Source organism: Polypterus senegalus, chromosome 14 (genome assembly GCF_016835505.1).
Source record: "Polypterus senegalus isolate Bchr_013 chromosome 14, ASM1683550v1, whole genome shotgun sequence".
NCBI lineage: Eukaryota > Metazoa > Chordata > Cladistia > Polypteriformes > Polypteridae > Polypterus > Polypterus senegalus.
Genome location: NC_053167.1, coordinates 5,949,116 through 5,969,008, shown reverse-complemented (window position 1 = coordinate 5,969,008; position 19,893 = coordinate 5,949,116). Strand labels below are relative to the sequence as shown.

The following is a 19,893-nucleotide window of genomic DNA, read 5'->3' as shown; positions in this document are numbered from 1 at the left end:
CTTTTCCTCTTGTCTTGTAGTTCTATCCTTAACATCCTCCTCCCATTATACCCAGCATCTCTCCTCTGCACATGTCCAAACCAATGCAATTTCGCCTCTGACTTTGTCTCCAAACCTTCCAACTTGAGCTGACCCTCTAATGTCCTCATTTCTAATCCTGTTCATCCTCGTCACACCCAATGCAAATCTTAACATCTTTAACTCTGCCACCTCCAGCTCTGTCTGCTGCTTTCTGGTCAGTGCCACCGTCTCCAACCCATATAACATAGCTGGTCTCACTGCCATCACTTCCTTTTCCCTGGCAGCTCTGTCCTTAACATCCTAACTCCAGTTCCTTCAAAACAATAAAATACTTTATATAGTTACGCAACATGTCTGCAGCTTCATAACCATTTAGACAAAAGCCTCTTTGGAATATCCACTTCATTTTATTTTTTACAATAAGCACTATCTCAAAGGATTATAAACTTACAGTTGTTTAAAATATTTGAGAAAGTGTGGATACAAATATCCTCAGAGTAAGTGGTGTGGAATTGAATCTGTGATTGTAGGCTTTACAATCCAGCATCATCGCCATTGATTGAATCCATGAACTCATCTTCTGCCCAGTTTCTCATGGTGGATGGCACAGTTGTATGCACTGTCTGTAACTTCTCTGGCATATCCAGGGGCAGATTTACTATGAAACTAATAAAGTTTAACTTTCAAGCACTTCTAATCCCCAAACATTTTGGATGTCTACTGCTTTTGTTTTAAAATATCTTCTTTATCTTCTTCTTTCGGCTGCCTCCGTTAGGGGTCACCACAGAGGATCATCTTCTTCCATATCTTTCTGTCCTCTACATCTCGCTCTGTCACACTCATCACCTGCATGTCCTCTCTCACCACATCCATAAACCTTCGCTTAGGCCTTCCTCTTTTCCTCTTCCCTGACAGCTCTATCCTTAGCATCCTTCTCCCATTATACCCAGCATCTCTCCTCTGCACATGTCCAAACCAATCTTGCCTCTCTGACTTTGTCTCCCAACCATCTGTCATGTATGCGTGGCAATTGTAAGCAAACAGTTTTTAAAACAAATCTCTCAAATTGCGTAAAAGAAGCGACTTCAGCTCGTGCTGTGTTTTTCTTTGCAGCTTTGAAGTCACAGTGGTCACATCCTTATATCCTTCCATTATCAAACCTGCTTACTCCACTTCCGAACTGCTTTTCTGGCAGTAATGGACACACGGCAAGGGCCAATAAATACAGTCCTGTTGAAGACAGCACAAAAGCACAGGCGGCCCTGACCACTTTAAGAACTGCTCGCTGTCACCTTGAGGTCTGCGTCAGGGCCAAAAGAAGCACTGACATCTTAATGAAATGCCCTTCTTTAATTGTGCTTCGTTTTTATCTCGTGTCTGTTCAAAGGTAAATCACCTGCCTGTTTTGAATGAGTTTGGAGTGGAGCAGGGTGCTGTGGTGCTGACGGATTTGAGACTCATTCACAATCTCCATCCAAAGTGCTTCACCTCTTCATCTATCCAACCATCCATTTTCTAACCCGCTGAATCCGAACACAGGGGTCTGCTGGAGCCAATCCCAGCCAACATAGGGCACAAGGCAGGAACCAATCCTGGGCAGGGTGCCAACCCAGCGCAGGACACACACAAACACACCCACACACCAAGCACACACTAGGGCCAATTTAGAATCGCCAATCCACCTAACCTGCACGTCTTTGGATTGTGGGAGGAAACCGGAGCGCCCGGAGGAAACCCACGCAGACACGGGGAGAACATGCAAACTCCACGCAGGGAGGACCCAGGAAGCGAACCCGGGTCTCCTAACTGCAAGGCAGCAGCACTACCACTGCGACACCGTGCCGCCCTTCACCTCTTCATGTCCTCCTTTTATCCATTAGCCAGTTTCAGGCTGGCTGGTGGTCAGGGCCTATTTGTGAATACCTTGGAGGAACCTTTTAGGAAGGTGTTTTGTAGTGGTAGGGTCCTAGGATGACCCCATTCCCCCTTTATAGTCCCCCACATCCCATACTCTTATCACAGTGTCAGGACTGACCACTTTTGTAGGTCAATACTTACGCCTTTCTTTTATATCTGTAACCACAGACAGTTAGACAGAGTACCAGAACAGGCAGGAGGGGAAGTTGCCCTTTCATTAAGCATTACTTGAATAGAAAGTGCCATTAAGAGAAGCCAAAAAAACACCATATAACCTGGCACTGCTTGTTGTTTAGTCTTCATAAGACTACCAATTTCTTGCATTCCCTGATGTGTCAGCAATAACTCATTACCTTGGAAGTCGGATGTTGGAGCTGCAAATGACGTCACACCCGAGTTGAACGTGTTACATTAAAACCTTTGGAAAACCAGTATGGTTGTGTCCAGGTATAAAGTGGCAGTGGATAACAAGCATAATGTAGCATTTTGTGCATTCAAACACAGTAGCAAGATAGAAGTTGAACAGTACTGCACATAATGTGACTATCTTGACAATTGCAATCCTAAAGATACATCAGGGACAGAAAAGATACTGAAACATCCACAGTGTTTGGAGAGTCTCTTCTGCATGCCACAAAAAACAAGGGTGCCTGCTAGGGATTATGGGGGATGTGTCTTCCCATATAGTGAGATTTTCCCTGCGGAGAAAATTTAGCAATGTACAAAATGGTTCATTTCAGTGTGTCGTTTTCTGGAAAATATGCAGCAAATTCACATTTCTAAATAAGTGCACTCCCTGGTGATGTGAACAACAGACATCCTAAGAACTGTTTTTACGGGTGGGGGACAGGTCACAAGCATTACCTAACTGCAGAAAAATAAAATGCACGTAAGCACAGAAAAGTGAAAGAGGCTTTAGGGAGCGATTGTCCTCATTTTCTACTCCTCAAAAAATAAAAAAAAAAACTTAAAATGCCCAAAAACCATTTTTCAGTTTCATAATTACAAAATCTCTCTATTATAAAAAAAAAATCTTGGAAGGAGACGAGACGTGATTGTCTCAGAGAAACACTTTCACATCTCGTGAGACGAGTCTTCGTGCCAAGCGATTTAACCACGCTGAGTTCGGCAGCACTGCGAGACAAGAGCTTATGCAAAGAGATTTGGAAAAGTCCTGCTTGGTTATGTCAGACACACTTCTTGTAAAGATAAAGAAACGATATTCACTCACGGGGCAGTTATACGTTGCGTTGACACGATGTAATTCCAAACACAGAATCAAAATTCAATATGATATTGATGAAAAGGTAAAAGTGAAAAGAGATCGAATATATGGACATAAGTGATATGGCAGAAGTGCGCTGCACGAGATGTAGATCACGTGGCGCAGCAGCAGCACCAATCCAGCAGCTGATTGAGCAAAGAGGAGGTAAAAAACAACGGTATGTGTTTCCCATTGTATCACCGTTTAAGAGGGGGTGTTGGAGGAGCGACCACATCTCCTTGGAGTGCTTTCAGCACCCCTCTTCACAACGCAAACGGCAGAGATGTGAAGTGGTTGGCGCGTAGCACAGGCGGGGGTTGGTGGGCAAGCAAAGCGAGCAGGGGGCAAAGCCCCCTAGTCTTCTATAAAATGAATGTTAGTGTCCATTTGGTAAAACCTGCCTGTTTTGCTCATCGCTCCAGACTAACATTTGTTTTTAGGACTTTGGAGCGGCGAGACAGCAATGCTAACCACTGTGTCACCTCACTTCCCACTTGAGACCCTCATTAAGTTCGAGGGTCTGGAAACTGTTTTAAGTCAGAAGTTAAATCCAGTTAAATGACACACTACTTTAAAAGCTGGTGCATAGCATCTTTCATACTGAACGCCATCTCCAACCATTTTCATGTCATGTATGGTGTGGACTTTAGGGAGCACTCAAGAACCCAATGAATGAACAGAGAAGCCAAAGCAATAATGAAAAAGGGACTGGTGACTCTTTCTATAAAGCCAGTAGATGGATTGGGAGAGCATGAGGGGGTCATGAGGTCGCTGGAAAGGGGTGTGTGGCGCTCCTGATATCTATGCAAAAGGACGAAGGTCCAAGTCTTTAGAGTCCTGGTGCTCACTCCTGTGAGACATGTACGCTATCCAGTGACCTGAGACAAAGACTGGACTCCTTTGGTGCTGTGTCCCGTCGGTGAATCCCTGGGTACTGCTGGTTTGACTTTGTGTTGAATGAGGCACATTACCTGCATTGTGAGGGAGCGTCAGTTATGACACAACAGCCTTGTGGCGAGATTCCCTGAGGGTGATCCGGCTCACAGGATCTTCATTGTTGAGGACCTGAGTGACTGGACCAGGCCAAGGGGATGCCACATTAACACATGGCTGCAGCAGATAGATGGTCATTTCCTGAGGGTGAGTCTGGACTGGGGATGCCAACCAGGATCCTAAGCTGTTTTGTCGTGTGGTGGGTGCCCTGACCTGACCTGACTCTTCTAACAAGCAGATATTTCAAGGCAGTCAAAAGTTGCACAAAAAAGAAGGTAAAATAACAAAAATCTGAAACCTGCAGGAAGTTATTGACTGACCTGTGATGTAGCCGGTCAACTTACCTCCTGTCACACACTTCTCTCTTTCTGACTTCTTCCTTCCTGCCTTCCTTCTTGTCATTTGGTAAAGCTCTTGTCTAACTGTCACCTCCCAACTCCTAAGGTTTTGTGAACTGGTCAGAAGAGCCTTTGTGCCTGGGACGATGATTACTTGTGGGTTACTCAGAGCCCATTCAAAAGCCCTAGTTGGCCCTTTGAGGAGCTCCCTTTAGTGGCCTGACATGTCACTGAATATTGTCTATGCCACCATCATATACTGGGGAATACCAGATTGGTTGTTTGCTCCAATAACCTTACAAGAGTGGCAAATAGTGCCCTCTTGTGGTCATGGAAATGCAAGCCTTTTTAACTTTGCCGAGCCAAGTCTGGAGAACATGAATAATGTTGTTAACTCCAGTTCCTTCAAAACAATAAAATACTTTATATAGTTAAGCAACATGTCTGCAGCTTCATAACCATTTAGACAAAAGCCTCTTTGGAATATCTACTTCATTTTATTTTTTACAATAAGCACTATCTCAAAGGATTATAAACTTACGGTTGTTTAAAATATTTGAGAAAGTGTGGATACAAATATCCTCAGAGTAAGTGGTGTGGAATTGAATCTGTGATTGTAGGCTTTACAATCCAGCATCATCGCCATTGATTGAATCCATGAACTCATCTTCTGCCCAGTTTCTAATGGTGGATGGCACAGTTGTATGCACGGTCTGTAACTTCTCTGGCGTATCCAGGGGCAGATTTACTATGAAACTAATAAAGTTTAAGTTTCAAGCACTTCTAATCCCCAAAAGTGACTTTAGTCCACATTGCTTAAACATTTTGGATGTCTACTGCTTTTGTTTTAAAATATCTTCTTTATCTTCTTCTTTCGGCTGCTCCCGTTAGGGGTTGCCACTGCGGATCATCTTCTTCCATATCTTTCTGTCCTCTGCATCTTGCTCTGTCACACCCATCACCTGCATGTTCTCTCTCACCACATCCATAAACCTTCGCTTAGGCCTTCCTCTTTTCCTCTTCCCTGACAGCTCTATCCTTAGCATCCTTCTCCCATTATACCCAGCATCTCTCCTCTCTACATGTCCAAACCAACTCAATCTCACCTCTCTGACTTGGTCTCCCAACCATCCACCTTGAGCTGACCCTCTAATGTCCTCATTTCTAATCCTGTCCATCCTCATCACACCCAATGCAAATCTTAGCATCTTTAACTCTGCCACCTCTAGCTCTGTCTCCTGTTTTTAGTCAGTGCCACCGTCTCCAACCCATATAACATAGCTGGTCTCACTACCGTCCTGTAGACCTTCCCTTTCACTCTTGCTGATACCCGTCTGTCACAAATTACTCCTGACACTCTTCTCCACCCATTCCACCCTGCCAGCACTCTCTTCTTCACCTCTCTTCCACAATCCCCATTACTCTGTACTGTTGATCCCAAGTATTTAAACTCATCCACCTTTGCCAACTCTACTCCCTGCATCCTCACCATTCCACTGACCTCCCTTTCATTTACTTGTGTTTTTAAAATAAAAAAAAAAAAATATATATATATATATATATATATATATATATATATATATATATAATGTAGTGTAAATCAATACAAAATAATAGTTAAAATAAAAATCAAAGGTTATTAAAATATCACAAAAAAAAACTTGATTGTTAAGTTTGTTAAATTTTAGAATCGCCAAGTCACCTAACCTGCATGTCTTTGGACTGTGGGAGGAAACCCACGCAGACACCGGGAGAACATGCAGACTCCCACACCATTATATATATATATATATATATATATATATATATATATATATATATATATATATATATATATATATATATATATATATATAGTAAATAAATACACCAGAAATAAATTTGCACCTATAAGTTGGTGCTGATCTAATATAAAAAGGTTGACTATTCCAAGGCATAGGGGCAGCTACTGCAAAAGCACAGTCCCCTCTAAGCTTAAGTGTGGAAGTCGGCATGATCAATAACGTCTGGTCAGAGGACATCAATGACTGTGAAATAAAGTAAGGGCGCAAGATGCCAGTAAGGGGATAAACCATTCAGGATCTTAAGAACAAACTACCATTTTAAACTCAATCCTGTACCGAACAGGAAGCCAGTGAAGAGATATACCTGTTTGATGCCTGGCAGCAAACAAGAGCAGCGTCTGGGGGCGGCAAGTGGGGCGACTGCCCCAGGCCCTGCGCCTAAGGGGGTCCCACTTTTGATGTCTGCGTGTAATGTTTGAGTGGATTTGTCAAGCTATATTCTCCAATTATATTTTGATAAAGTCTGCGTGTTATCTTGCAAACATTTAGCTGAATGCTGCAATGAGAAAATCTGGTGTATGTTAAAATTATTTTTATTAAATTCGCACGCAAGTATATACAGTCCATACATACCAGTAACAGCATTTGACGTAACCAGACCCATGTGGGATTGGTCAGCCCTAGGGTTAGGGTACATCTCTAAGGCCACCTCTGGCAGCAGCATTCTGGACTAACTGAAGACAAGAAAAGGATGACCAATTAACCACATTTTCATAAAAAATTGTAGCTGTAGGTGTTTTACAGGAAATAAAAAATATAATTAGAAAGAAAAAGTAAAATCTACTTATACAATAAAACACTAAGGTCAAAATTGCTGGTCCTCCTGAGCAATCTGATGGATTTAGTTACTTCATGCCCACATTTTGTGTGAAACGCTAACTCGATTTTCGCGTGCTCTTTGTGTCCATCATGTCACAGCCATGCAGTCTTCAGGCACCTTGTGAACGACTTCTTCAATGTTGGTATTGCATTGTTGGTAGAGCCCTGAGAATCCTTGGTAGCTGCCACTCGCTCAGAGTGATGTGCCATAAGGCTAGATAGATAGATAGATAGATAAGGCACTATATAATTAATTGATAGATAGATAGATAGATAGATAGATAGTCACTATATAATTAATTTATAGATAGATAGTCACTATATAATTAATTGATAGATAGATAGATAGTCACTATATAATTAATTGATAGATAGATAGATAGTCACTATATAATTAATTGATAGATAGATAGATAGATAGATAGTCACTATATAATTAATTGAAAGATAGATAGATAGATAGATAGTCACTATATAATTAATTGAAAGATAGATAGATAGATAGTCACTATATAATTAATTGATAGATAGATAGATAGATAGTCAGATAGATAGATAGTCACTATATAATTAATTGATAGATAGATAGATAGATAGTCACTATATAATTAATTTATAGATAGATAGATAGTCACTATATAATTAATTTATAGATAGATAGATAGATAGTCACTATATAATTAATTGAAAGATAGATAGATAGATAGATAGATAGATAGATAGATAGATAGTCACTATATAATTAATTTATAGATAGATAGATAGATAGATAGATAGATAGATAGATAGATAGATAGATAGATAGATAGATAGTCACTATATGATAGATAGATAGATAGTCACTATATAATTAATTGAAAGATAGATAGATAGATAGATAGTCACTATATAATTAATTGATAGATAGATAGAAGGCTGTCATAGCCATCGTCTTAATGCGACCATTACTCATTATAAAGGAGCCTTAGCATGGGGTCTCTATCCATTAGGCCGTCCATATACAACAAGTGCAGCAGGGTCACGCAGAATGCAGTTTTATTTATTAACAAAATTGTGGGAACTTTTTAATTAAAATGTGTACACAAATTAACTAATTTGGGAGAACATTTTAATGAAAATGTGCACATGAATTAACTAAATTGAGGCAATGTGTTTTAATGAAAACAGTCCCACGATTTAGTTGACTCATGTGCCTGCACTCTACGTTGCCCTGCTGAGCTTGTTGCTGCTTGTGTTATTTTTTCTGACCCATATTCTATCCGGGGCTCCGTAGTCACCCCTCTGGTGCTCCCTTTGTTCTATTAAAAGTTTTAGCAAGTAGGAATTTTAATCAGGGACCAGAAGAAGAAGAAGAAGTAGAAATATAAGCCAGAAAACAGGCTAAAGCTGCTAATCAGAAAAGGCATGTGGTCTTACATCTAACCAACAATAAAACCCTAAACCCGTAGTCGTTATATAAAAGCAAAGTCTGTACCAGGAACACTACAAACAAAATTACAAAGCTTTTACTTGGGGTTTATTTTCTGAATCTCAACTAACTTAGAAATGCATGGCACTGACTCTTTATGCCATTGTGATGTTGATGTCGGAAAGCTTTGAATGTCTGACAGATATTCCCTAGCAACACAACAGCAACCATACCAAAACAAATCTCTCTATATAAAATGCAACGTCTGTCTGTATGTCTGTCTGCTTTTCACGAGACAACTACTTTACGGATTTAGATCGAGTTTTTTCCGATAATTTGCTTGAACATTCCGGTTGATTTTGCGACTTCTCTCATCATGCTAAGAATCATAGTTTGCTTGCGGTACCGATTTATTTGAGCAAATCCGAGAAAGTCGCAGCGGGCCGAGGGTAGGGGCCCTCCTCACTCATGCCCCAGCCTTGGGGTGTATCTTACATCTGTTTAGCTAGCGAACGAGAGAACTACTTCACGGATTTAGATCAGGTTTTTTTCTATAATTTGCCTGAACATTCTCTCATCGCGCTAAGAATCATAGTTCGCTTTCAGGAGTGATATATTTGCACTAATCCGAGACAGCGGGTGCAGGCCTAGGTGAGGGGGGAGCGTGACATCTGCATTAGGGAGTTGTTCTACCTGTGCATTTTGTAGCGTACCTTACCTCAGCTAGCGATACCTTTTTGTTTATTCATTTTTAAAGTTTCTCCTGTTTCACTACTATGCAGGCGGAGCTGCGGGGAATGGCTAGTTATTAATATATTGAACAGTTATTATAAAAGTAAAGTTGAATAAATTGGACTCTGCAGCTGCATGAATTAAAGGTAAACTACCACTTCCGGTTAGTGGAAACAGCCCAAAAATTGATAGAAATCTACATTTTGTACCTAATATTTAGACACAAAATTTGGTTGACCCAAGTGAAAGCGTACTCAAGTTATCGTGTTTACATACACACACACAAACACACACACACATGCACACAAACAGACATAATTCCAAAAATGGTATTTTTGGACTCGGGGAGGTCTAAAAACATCGAGATTCATCAAAATCTCAAAATGGATTTTTTGGAGGATTCCAATACTTTCTCTATAGTTCGTATACAAGAAAGTCAGGGAGGTCTAAAACACTGAGATTCATCAAATTCTTGACATTGAACTTTTGGACGATTACAATACTTTCTCCAGACTTCGTATATGAGGAAGTAAAAACTAATGCTAGAAGTGCCCCATGAAACCATAATAACATCTACCTGCAGTGAGAAAAATCTTTTTTAACTTGAGGCGAAAACTGGTATAATAAAATAATCATAACACTCTCTCCATGAGAAGAGTACTCACATTACAGCAATTCCCTAATGTAAGATAAATATTTTATTAAGATAAGCAGTCCAGTTCCAAGTACTGTATATCTGCGCATCTCTGGGACTTAGGAAATCTCCCTAGGATCAACTCGAGTCTTAGGGGGTTTTTGTTTTTAACAAGTATGTCCAGTTGTTACAATGTCGAATACTCAAATGAACCTTTGCACAGCTTAGAGTTTTTCCTCCATCTCTGACCAGATGTGAACTTCCTTCTCTCCTTCTGGCTTCCCGTTTTTCTGTCTGGTGCACTGTCATGAAAATGGATGGAGTTGGCTTGGTTTTATCGGTTCTTGACCTTCCTGGGTGTTTCTGTTACCTGATGACCATCCTGGCCATGTCAGTTCCTTCAGATTTCCATCCTGGTCATGACCAACTTAGTTCCTTCAGGTTTCTGTTGCCCACCACAAAAAACAGGAGAACATGTTTGCTTTGTCATGTAGGTGAGCTCTGTTGAGGAATTGTTTCCTGTTGTAGTCCAGTGGTTAAAGCATTGGACTGTTAGACAGAAGGCTTCCAGCTCAAATCTCACCTTTCACTGAGAAAGTCACATAATTGTGTGTTCCTCTTGCAAAATTGGCCATACGGTAATTACAGTTTTGATGTTTTATCAAGAAATTAAATGTATTCTCTCTCTCTCTCTCTCCCTTTCTTTTTAAAGTCTGTTGTTCAACAGCTCCATGACCCAGATGGATCCTTTCCTCTAACTCCCCGTGACACAAGAGGAATCTCAATCCTGGATTACCTAGCAGACAGTCCACAAGAATCACTCTCTCCCATCTTCCTCAAACACAGAAAGAATTTTGAGACTTCCAGTCAAACTGTTTTCTCCCCCAACAGCAGAGATGAACCGCAGGCAAATGGCACTGGATGGCAAACACGACTCTCATCTGGGGGCTGGTCGGAAGACTCCTTATCCAAGGAGGAAAGCCAGTCTGATATCCTGTTACCTCAGCAGCGGTACGGCACACCTGATATTCTAAAAGAAAATGGTCTGAAGGCTGATGGCTACACCTCTAGTGGTCAAATCTCCACAAAACAGCTAAAATTAGAAGAAGGAACAGACAAAGGCAAAAACAGCCGAGACACACAGGATAAGAGCGGGCACAGCCTTTCTGGGCTGCTACAAGATGTGTTCGAAGCTCTGAAAAGCCTGCAGAAGGAGGACAGGACACTGAAGCGTTTGGAAAAGCAGACTCTGTACTTCAGAGACATTTTGAAGGTGGGCTCTCCTACTGCTTTAAGTCACCTTGCTTGCTTGTCACTTTCTCTCTGCCCATACAGAGATCTCTTGGACAGCGGTGAGAATGTAAAAGCTGCCTACTGTACATACATATAGTCTCCAATGCAGCACCCTTAGGCACTCACACTGAAATCAGCTAATATGGTGGCACATAACATACATCTCCTTCAGCCAATGGTGAGACGACTCATTGCCTTTATTGATGCCCACCCTCTCTATTTTCATTCCATCCTCAGGCTCTTCTCTATGCCAGCTGAGGTCCCTTTGGCCAGTATCTCTTACTTTTCATGTCTAACATTTAGCTTCTTTTCTCAGGAACACCAGCATTTTCTGATGTTTGCTCCCTGCTCACAGCTCTCTTCTCCTCATTCACAATTAAATCAGAATTCTTATTAATGTTAATTCTCTCATTAAAGGATCAAAAAAGAACATGAGAAGTTTGCCAAATGAGAGGAGACACTAACTACATTCATTTGTTTAGCTAATAGCTAAGCTATCTCAATATCCCATCCAAAATGTGAATTTCCCTTTGGGATTAATAAAGTATCTATCTATCTATCTATCTATCTATCTATCTATCTATCTATCTATCTATCTATCTATCTATCTATCTATCTATCTCATGTAGTGTCTATCTATCTATCTATCTATCTATCTATCTATCTATCTATCTATCTATCTATCTATCTATCTATCTATCTATCATATAGTGCCTTTATCTATCTATCTATCTGTCTGTCTGTCTGTCTATCTATCTATCTATCTATCTATCTATCTATCTATCTATCTATCTATCTGTCTAAATTGGTCATAAAGGTTGTTAAGGTTTCTGCTTGAACTACATGTCTTGGTATTTTGTTCCAGATTCCCACAACTCTTTGAGTAAAGAAGTGCTTAATTGTTTCAGTCCTAAGTGTTCTTCCTCTTAATTTCCACTGCTGTCCACAAGTCAGTGACTCACTATTTATTTGGAAAAAAAATCGCCCTTTGAGAAGTTTGAAGGCCTGGATTAGGTCTTGAACAAATTAAAAAAACGAACAATAAATTATAAAGTATGACATACCCTATAGCATATTGTATACTGTAGCAGTCTATAAAATCCAACATTGAGCAGCGTGCATTGCCAAAGGGTGACATTCATCTCTCTTGATGGTAGTGAATTCCAGCTATTCAGGCTTTGACATCAAGACAATGACCTTCTGAATTTGGTGGTCTTCGTTTTATTCCTTAGTATCATTGACCAAACTGTAGAAATGCCCACATTGGCTAAAATTTCATAATACAACAGAATTTTTGTTTAATTGTGATTTATAGGAAATATTTGTGCTATTTGGAATAACAACAAGATTGATGTAAAAACGTTGCTGCAACTTACACACTGCTCAAAAAAAATGAAGGGAACACGTAATCATCACAGTCTAACACCAAGCCAATTAAGCTTCAGGAATATCAATCTGTCCAGTTAGGGAGCATAAGCGATTGTGAATCAACTTCACCTACTTTGGTGCAAATGAACTTGACAACTGGAGAGCCAACTCCAAGACAGCTGCAAAATGGGAATGGTTTTGCAGGTGGTGGCCACAGGCAGTTGCTCTCTCCATATCCTTGCTGACTGACTTTTCTCTAGTTTTACATTTTGCTAGTGTCCTTGTCACTACTGGGTGCATGAGGCGACATGAACCTGCAGCTGATTCAGGTTGCACAGGTAGTCCAACTCCTCCAGGATGGAATATCCACATATGCTGTCACAAGAAGGCTTGCTGTGTCTTCTTGTGATATCAGGTGATGGGCCATTACACAAGGAGAGCTTGACAGGGCTGTAGAAGGGCTTTAACCCAGCAGCAGAACTGGTATCTGCACTACCAGAACCTCTAGCTGGCTACTGGTGTGCATGTCTCTGACCAAACTGTCAGACACCATGAGAGTGCCATGAGGCCCCGACATCCTCTAGTGGGACTTGTCCTCACAGCCCATCATCGTGCAGCTTGATTGGCGGAGAATACCACAATTGTCAGCTCCGCCATTGGCGCCCCATTCTTTTCTCAGATGAGAGCAGGTTCACACTGAGCACATGTGACAGACATGAAAGAATCTGGGGACACTGTGGTGACCGTTATGCAGCCTGCACCATCGTCCAGCCTGACCGATTTGGCAGTGGGTCAGTGATGGTCTGAGTTCTTGGAGGGTCACACAGGCCTCCACGTGCTAGGCACTCTGACTGCCATTAGGTACTGGGATGAAATCCTCAGAGCCATTTTCAGATATTATGCTGGTGCAGTGGGCCCCGGATCCCTCATAGTGCAGGGTAATGACTGTCCTCATGTGGCCAGAGAGTGTAAGGAGCTCCTAGATGATGAAGGCATTGGACTCCATTGACTGGCTCGTGCATTCCCCAGATCAATTGAGAACCTCTGGGATGTTATGTATCGGTGCATCCAACTCTGCCAAGTAGCGCCATATACCTTCGAGGAGCTCACTGATGCCCTGATCCAGGTCCAGGATGTTGCCGGGAGTGCATACAGACAAGTGAGGGCCATACATACATGAGGTGGAGTGGTGGCTCTGAGGCTAGGGATCTGCACTGGGAATCAGAAGGTTGCCGGTTTGAATCCCGTAAATGCCAATAGGGACTCTGCTCTGTTGGGCCTTTGAGCAAGGCCCTTAACCTGCAATTGCTGAGCTGTTTGAGTAGTGACAAAAGCGCTATATAAATGCAAAGAATTATTATTAGACACATTATGAGAAATTCACGCAATTTTGATCAGCCTGTGATTTCAATTTTTAAGCTTGATTTTGGGTGTGATGTTGAATCCAGGCCTCAATGGGAGGGTGATTTTGGTTTCCATTGACTGTTGTCAACGAAATAGACAGTATTGCTCAGTAAAGATTTTTCACTTGAATATTTCATTGATTGAGATCCGATGTGTGAATTAAGTGCCCCCTTCATTTTTCGAGCAGTGTATTTGTAGTGCTCCTTTTTCATGAAAAAATCTTAACAATAGTAAGTAGCATAGCAAACACAGATATGGCAAAGTAAAACTAAACGATCAGCGTGTCTACATGAGGGCCGAAAGTTTTTCTCTCTTTGATTTAGTGTAAGCACGTGCTACTAACACTAAGGGGGAAATGTATGATACTATAGATATCATGCTCGAAATACCAAAGGGACGACTGATGTATCGTAAGACTTACTGCACGTTCATAACACCGAAGGGGAAAACATCCTCTGCCCCTGCTGTTTCAAACGACAGACTGAATGCTCGAAACACCAAGAGATAGTCCCCTAGAATTCATTGCTTTTATATAAATATAAAATGAAGTTCCGCACACATACTGTAACATCCAGGGTAAAAAGCTGTACAATGTACTCCTTCATAATATGCATGACCGCAACATTAACAACTTTGCGTACGAGTATCGCTGTGTTAAATTGAGTCATCTGGAATTTCTACTTCCATTGTCTATGCAGTGACTTTAGTGGGCTTTTTTGGAGGAAGTGAACCTGAACCAGTGTTGTATTTGAGCTCACCTTTGTTTTCGTGTTTAATTAAGGACAAAGTAAGTCCTTTAATTATATTGTTTCTCTCTTTTTATCCACTTTAAATACATAACTTTAACTCATACATTATTATTACTGTTTTTTTAAACCTTGAAACAAATTTTTACTACAACATGAAATACTTGATTAGACTGTGGATTTTGTAGAGAAGGAAGTTAATTTAATACGCGTATTACTTTTGGTCTTAATTTTGCCGGTTACTTATTTAGAAATCTATCTTATTTTCTGTATCATTCATATCTTCCATTTTGAGTGTGCCACACTAATGACACCATTGGGCCAGCCTACTGGACATTACTTGCAAATGTAACAAATGTGATCTTCGATAAGAGCAAGTTCTATCTGTGTAAATTATTCAGACTTTGTTTCGAGGAAAAGGCTAAATATTAAAAAAATATATTTTCTTAAGCTCTAAATTGCTAACCGAATTTTAGGAGTGGGTTTAATCCATTTGTTAGCTTTGTCTATGCCCTTATGAGATGATGAAGCATTGCTACAGTGCTTTCCTGTTATCGAGTAGGAGTTTTTCTGGCAAATCTTCTTAAATCTCTGGTGTTCAGAAACAAACATTTGCTCTGCTAATTTCTTCTTTTGACTGCTCCCGTTAGGGGTCACCACAGCGGATCATCTTTTTCGATATCCTTCTGTCCTCTGCATCTTGTTCTGTCACACCCATCACCTGTATGTTCTCTCTCACCACATCCATAAACCTTCTCTTAGGCCTTCCTCTTTTCCTCTTCCCTGGCAGCTCTATCCTTAGCATCCTTCTCCCAATATACCCAACATCTCTCCTCTGCACATGTCCAAACCAACACAATCTCACCTCTCTGACTTTGTCTTCCAACTGTCCAACTTGAGCAGACCCTCTAACGTCCTCATTTCTAATCCTGTCCATCCTCGTCACACCAACTGCAAATCTTAGCATCATTAACTCACCTCTAGCTCTGTCTCCTGTTTTTAGGTCAATTGCATCGTCTCCAACCCATATAACATAGCTGGTCTCACTACCATCCTGTAGACCTTCCCTTTCACTCTTACTGATACCCGTCTGTCACAAATTACTCCTCACACTCTTCTCCCCCAATTCCACCCTGCCTGCACTCTCTTTTTCACCTCTCTTCCACAATCCCTGTTACTCTGAATTGTTGATCCCAAACATTTGATCTGCTAACATTTGGCCATTTTAAGAACCAGTCTATACAGTCACAGCACACATGGTCATGGCTTGTTAGGATCACATCTGACATTCGTGTAGTTTATTTTGTCTTTTTACTGATTATTAATTTTCCAATTTCTTTTTGAAAGAGGTAATCATTTATGTCATAATATCATTGCATTGCTGTTTTATGTGGTTGTTTTTGTGGGTGCATCCATGTAGTAGTTTGAACCTACAAGACCTGTTGCCGGCCATGTGCTTCTGCAGCTTTTGGACATGTGACACTACGTCACATACACTAGGGAATCTTCAGACATTAGACTTTATGTTGTAATGACTTGTAAATAAACAACGCTTTTCAGTTTGCCATTTTGTGTTTTGGCTACAGATTCTGGTTAGCATTGTGATTTTAATAAAAAGGATTGTTCGACATCTCATGAAGGAGACCCCTGCATGCTTATGATTTCTTTTGCCTGTCCCACTTAAGGCAGACAACAATTTGTCTCCAAAAAACTTCAGTCTACTTTGAACATTTAAAACTGATCCTAGTAAGACTTGCATATTTGTATACATTGTGGTCACACAGCCCAGGAATGGCACAGACATACATGAGACGTCACCATGTTGTTTCTCAGGACTTCCCTCATTGCCTATTAGTAATGCCCCTCTGCCTCTTTGTGTTTTTATTTTAGTAGACTTTAATGCATAAACGTTATTTATAACAGAACAACTGTCCCCTGACTGCTACTGATAATTAGCTGTTTTTTTTATTAGAATCCATCATTATTACTTACATTGAAATTGTATTACTAAAGCAGCTGCCACCTTCTTGTTAGAACAGTGGTTCTCAGGGGACTGCGAAGCGGTTTCAGTGGGACCATGAGAAATGATTGCAAATTTATACTATTTATATTTTTATAATTATTAACCTTTACCATCTGAAGGGAAGTAATGATGATATGATAAATGATATGAGAGTTGCACTGGCCAAAACAAAGCCAAACATAGAAGAACTAGTTAAGGCAAAGCTGATGCATCCATCCCATTAAAAATGTATAACTAAGCTGTACGTAATATTTTCTGAATAAATAATTGTCAAAAAATGTTTTATTCACAGCAGCCTGTACCTATGCAGTGCTGCACAGTGGGTATGTGACACCCTTCTGCAAAGTATTTGGCACCCCCAATTTTCTTGAAATAATATTGATTTTTTTTAATTTTTAATAAAAGGGTCCACAGGCCATCGAACAATTTTTAACAACAAACATCTAGCGAGTGCCATAAGAGTTCAAGGATTTGTCCAATAATGGCTGTTAACCTTTCCAACAGAGCACCCTCTATGTGCACCAGACGTCATCCACAGAGACTCTGGCAGTCGAAGAGGTCCTAGAAAGCTTTGACTTCTTGGCATCCGATTTTAATGCTGATGAGATGTCCTGTCATGGGAGTGTAAGAGTTCGAGACCCCAGGTGAGAGTTCAAATGAATGTGCTGCTGAGTAGAAATAAATACTTGGTAGTAAGGGTGGGCTGTATTAACTTCTAGCATGACATTTGGGTAGCAATCCAAGCAGGAAAATTCTTGTGTTTCATTTCACTGCCTCTTCTTCAGCTTCATTAACTCTTTATCTTTATGGTCTTTGATGCATCCTCCAAAGTCTTCTCAGAACCACATCCAACCTATCTTACTTGTCCCAGCCATTTTGCTGTGCTCGCCCTTTACTCTTCCAGCCCTCGTAGTTAGCAGAAATACGCCCAGTTCAGAAATCCTACCTTAACTCTCAGTTTGTTATTCCCAACAATTTACAAAGGCTTCTCCTTTCATTAGCACTTTATATTTAGGGCTTATTTTAAGGAATTACTGATACGGATTGTCTTTTTCTCTACATGTTTTATTTTGGGACTTTGTTCCTGTGTTCTCAGAGAGTCGAGGCTGGGGGGCTGTCAAAAAAGGGCCCACTGAGACATTCATTGTGTATATTTGTGTGACCTGACATTTGCGCGATAGACATACAGTATGTGCGCCGACAAAATAGCGCCGACAAAATCGCGAAAGTTTCATTAAATATGAATTACTAGTTTAAAGCATATATAATAATGTTTATTTTAGAAGTCAATATTATGAGACGTGGCATGCCATCAGCATGGCACGTAGGTAGTCCTTAAGATCACGCCCTGCATATGTAGGAAGAATTGCAGCAAGACGTCTTGATAGTTGAGCGTATTTAGACTTGCTGGCTGCCTGACTGCTGGTAATTCCGCTTTGTGTACGACGCGTTATGCCAACCCTCGACTGAGTTATTTGTTCGCGGCATGCCATCAGCACTTATAACAGTTATAACCTAGCACATAATGTGTAAATAATGCGCACGTACGCGTCCCACTCTCTTGCGATTTAGTGGGCGCGCATTTGTCGAAAACCAGTTAGCGGGTTTGTCGGCGCTCATTTGTCCGTCGTGGTTTTGTCAGGGTGCATATGTCTATCGTGCCTTTGTCGGTGAACCGTGTATTTGGGCTATACAAGAAATGCATGGCTGTTGTCGTTGATGTGAAACTCAGTTCATTGATTTCTCAGTAATTTGTGATTTCCAAGAAGTCTGCATGAACAAAAGTAAAAATGTGTGAGGCCAAAGGTCCAAATAGCCTTATAGAAGAAGTGTTGGTGTTCATGTGTGTGAAGCTGGAAGAAGGAATCATCCGGGGACCAGGCCAAGTACTGTAATTAAAATTTTAAGAATGTAAGGGTTAGACATTTTGATTAAATCTGAAAAGTATCAAAAGATGGAGGTTGCCAAAATTAACAAATTATAATTCTAAAGAAGTTAGACGACAAGAGCAGAAAATCTGAAAGGTTTTGTAAAAATTTGTAATGTGCTAAAGTACAGTAAATGAAGCTATGAAACAACAGATACATATTATTCACATCCATTAACAGTAAGAATGAGAATGATCATGACGGATTATATTTCAGCTGTAAACAGAAAAAATTGAGAATAACACAAACGTGAGAGAAATAAAACATAACAATATTGTCACAAGAGCTGAGACAGGAGAGACACCACACAGGATGAGATGTTTAAGCCACCAACAAAATGGCATATTTGTTGTTTTTCTAAGACTAGTCAGATTTCCCTAGTACATCTAAGCAAACTTTCCCGCCGCTAAGAGTTATGTGGAATCCCAGCAAAACAACAAATGCGCAGCCAGATACCACAAGTCACGACTCACCTTGTCTTACCCCTTCGTCACCTTCAGCCACTATGCCAGGTCACATGCTAAAAGAAACAAGCTCAAGGTAAGCAGAGTGCATGTATTAAAGGTGAGCAGGTCTGTCACAAGTAGAATACGTTAGTTCACCACACATGAGTACAGGACTTGAACTGTGTATGTTGCACGTGGTCATCTCTCACAGACCTTGTAGCAAGACACTTACTGTTAACACCAAATCACAAAAGCCATGAATCCTTGGGTGATTCTGAGACAAAGAGCTCAAGCTACTAACAAACCAAAACCTCTTTGGACTTGGTTGGTTGTAGCCAATTACTGTAGATGCAACTCCCAGAATCCCCTGTCCTTTGACTCCCAATATTGGACAGACTGCTACTGACCATCCTTATGACCAAGAGAATCTCAATAAAATGTTTGTGGACACATAAGCTGCTTATCTCCTGTGTTGTACTGTATGTATCATGGTGGCTGCTACCTTACCCACCTCACACATTCTTGTCTTATAATGTTTTCTTTGGTTGAAATAACATAAAATAACATTTTACTTTTGTGTGATTTGTCTTTCCCAGTTTCTTTAGTTTTCCACCCTTGCTTATACTCCAAGACAGCAGATTCCCACCCGGTTTCATAATCTTCCAACAATGCACATAATTGTACCTTTTGTTCTGCTTCGCAATGGCATGATGTT

The 19,893-nt window shown here is 40.6% G+C and overlaps 1 protein-coding gene across 6 annotated transcripts in view; it reads left to right on the top strand.

Annotated features, from left to right (window-relative positions):
- The window catches only part of ripor3 (RIPOR family member 3), a 186,640-nt gene that overhangs the window by 141,216 nt on the left and 25,531 nt on the right, over positions 1-19,893 (top strand). For all 6 annotated transcript variants that reach the window (XM_039735353.1, XM_039735350.1, XM_039735348.1 and 3 more), the window contains 2 exons: positions 10,683-11,243; positions 17,309-17,448. In XM_039735353.1, coding sequence (XP_039591287.1) covers positions 10,683-11,243; positions 17,309-17,448 — 701 coding nt within the window. The remainder of the gene's footprint in view (positions 1-10,682; positions 11,244-17,308; positions 17,449-19,893) is intronic.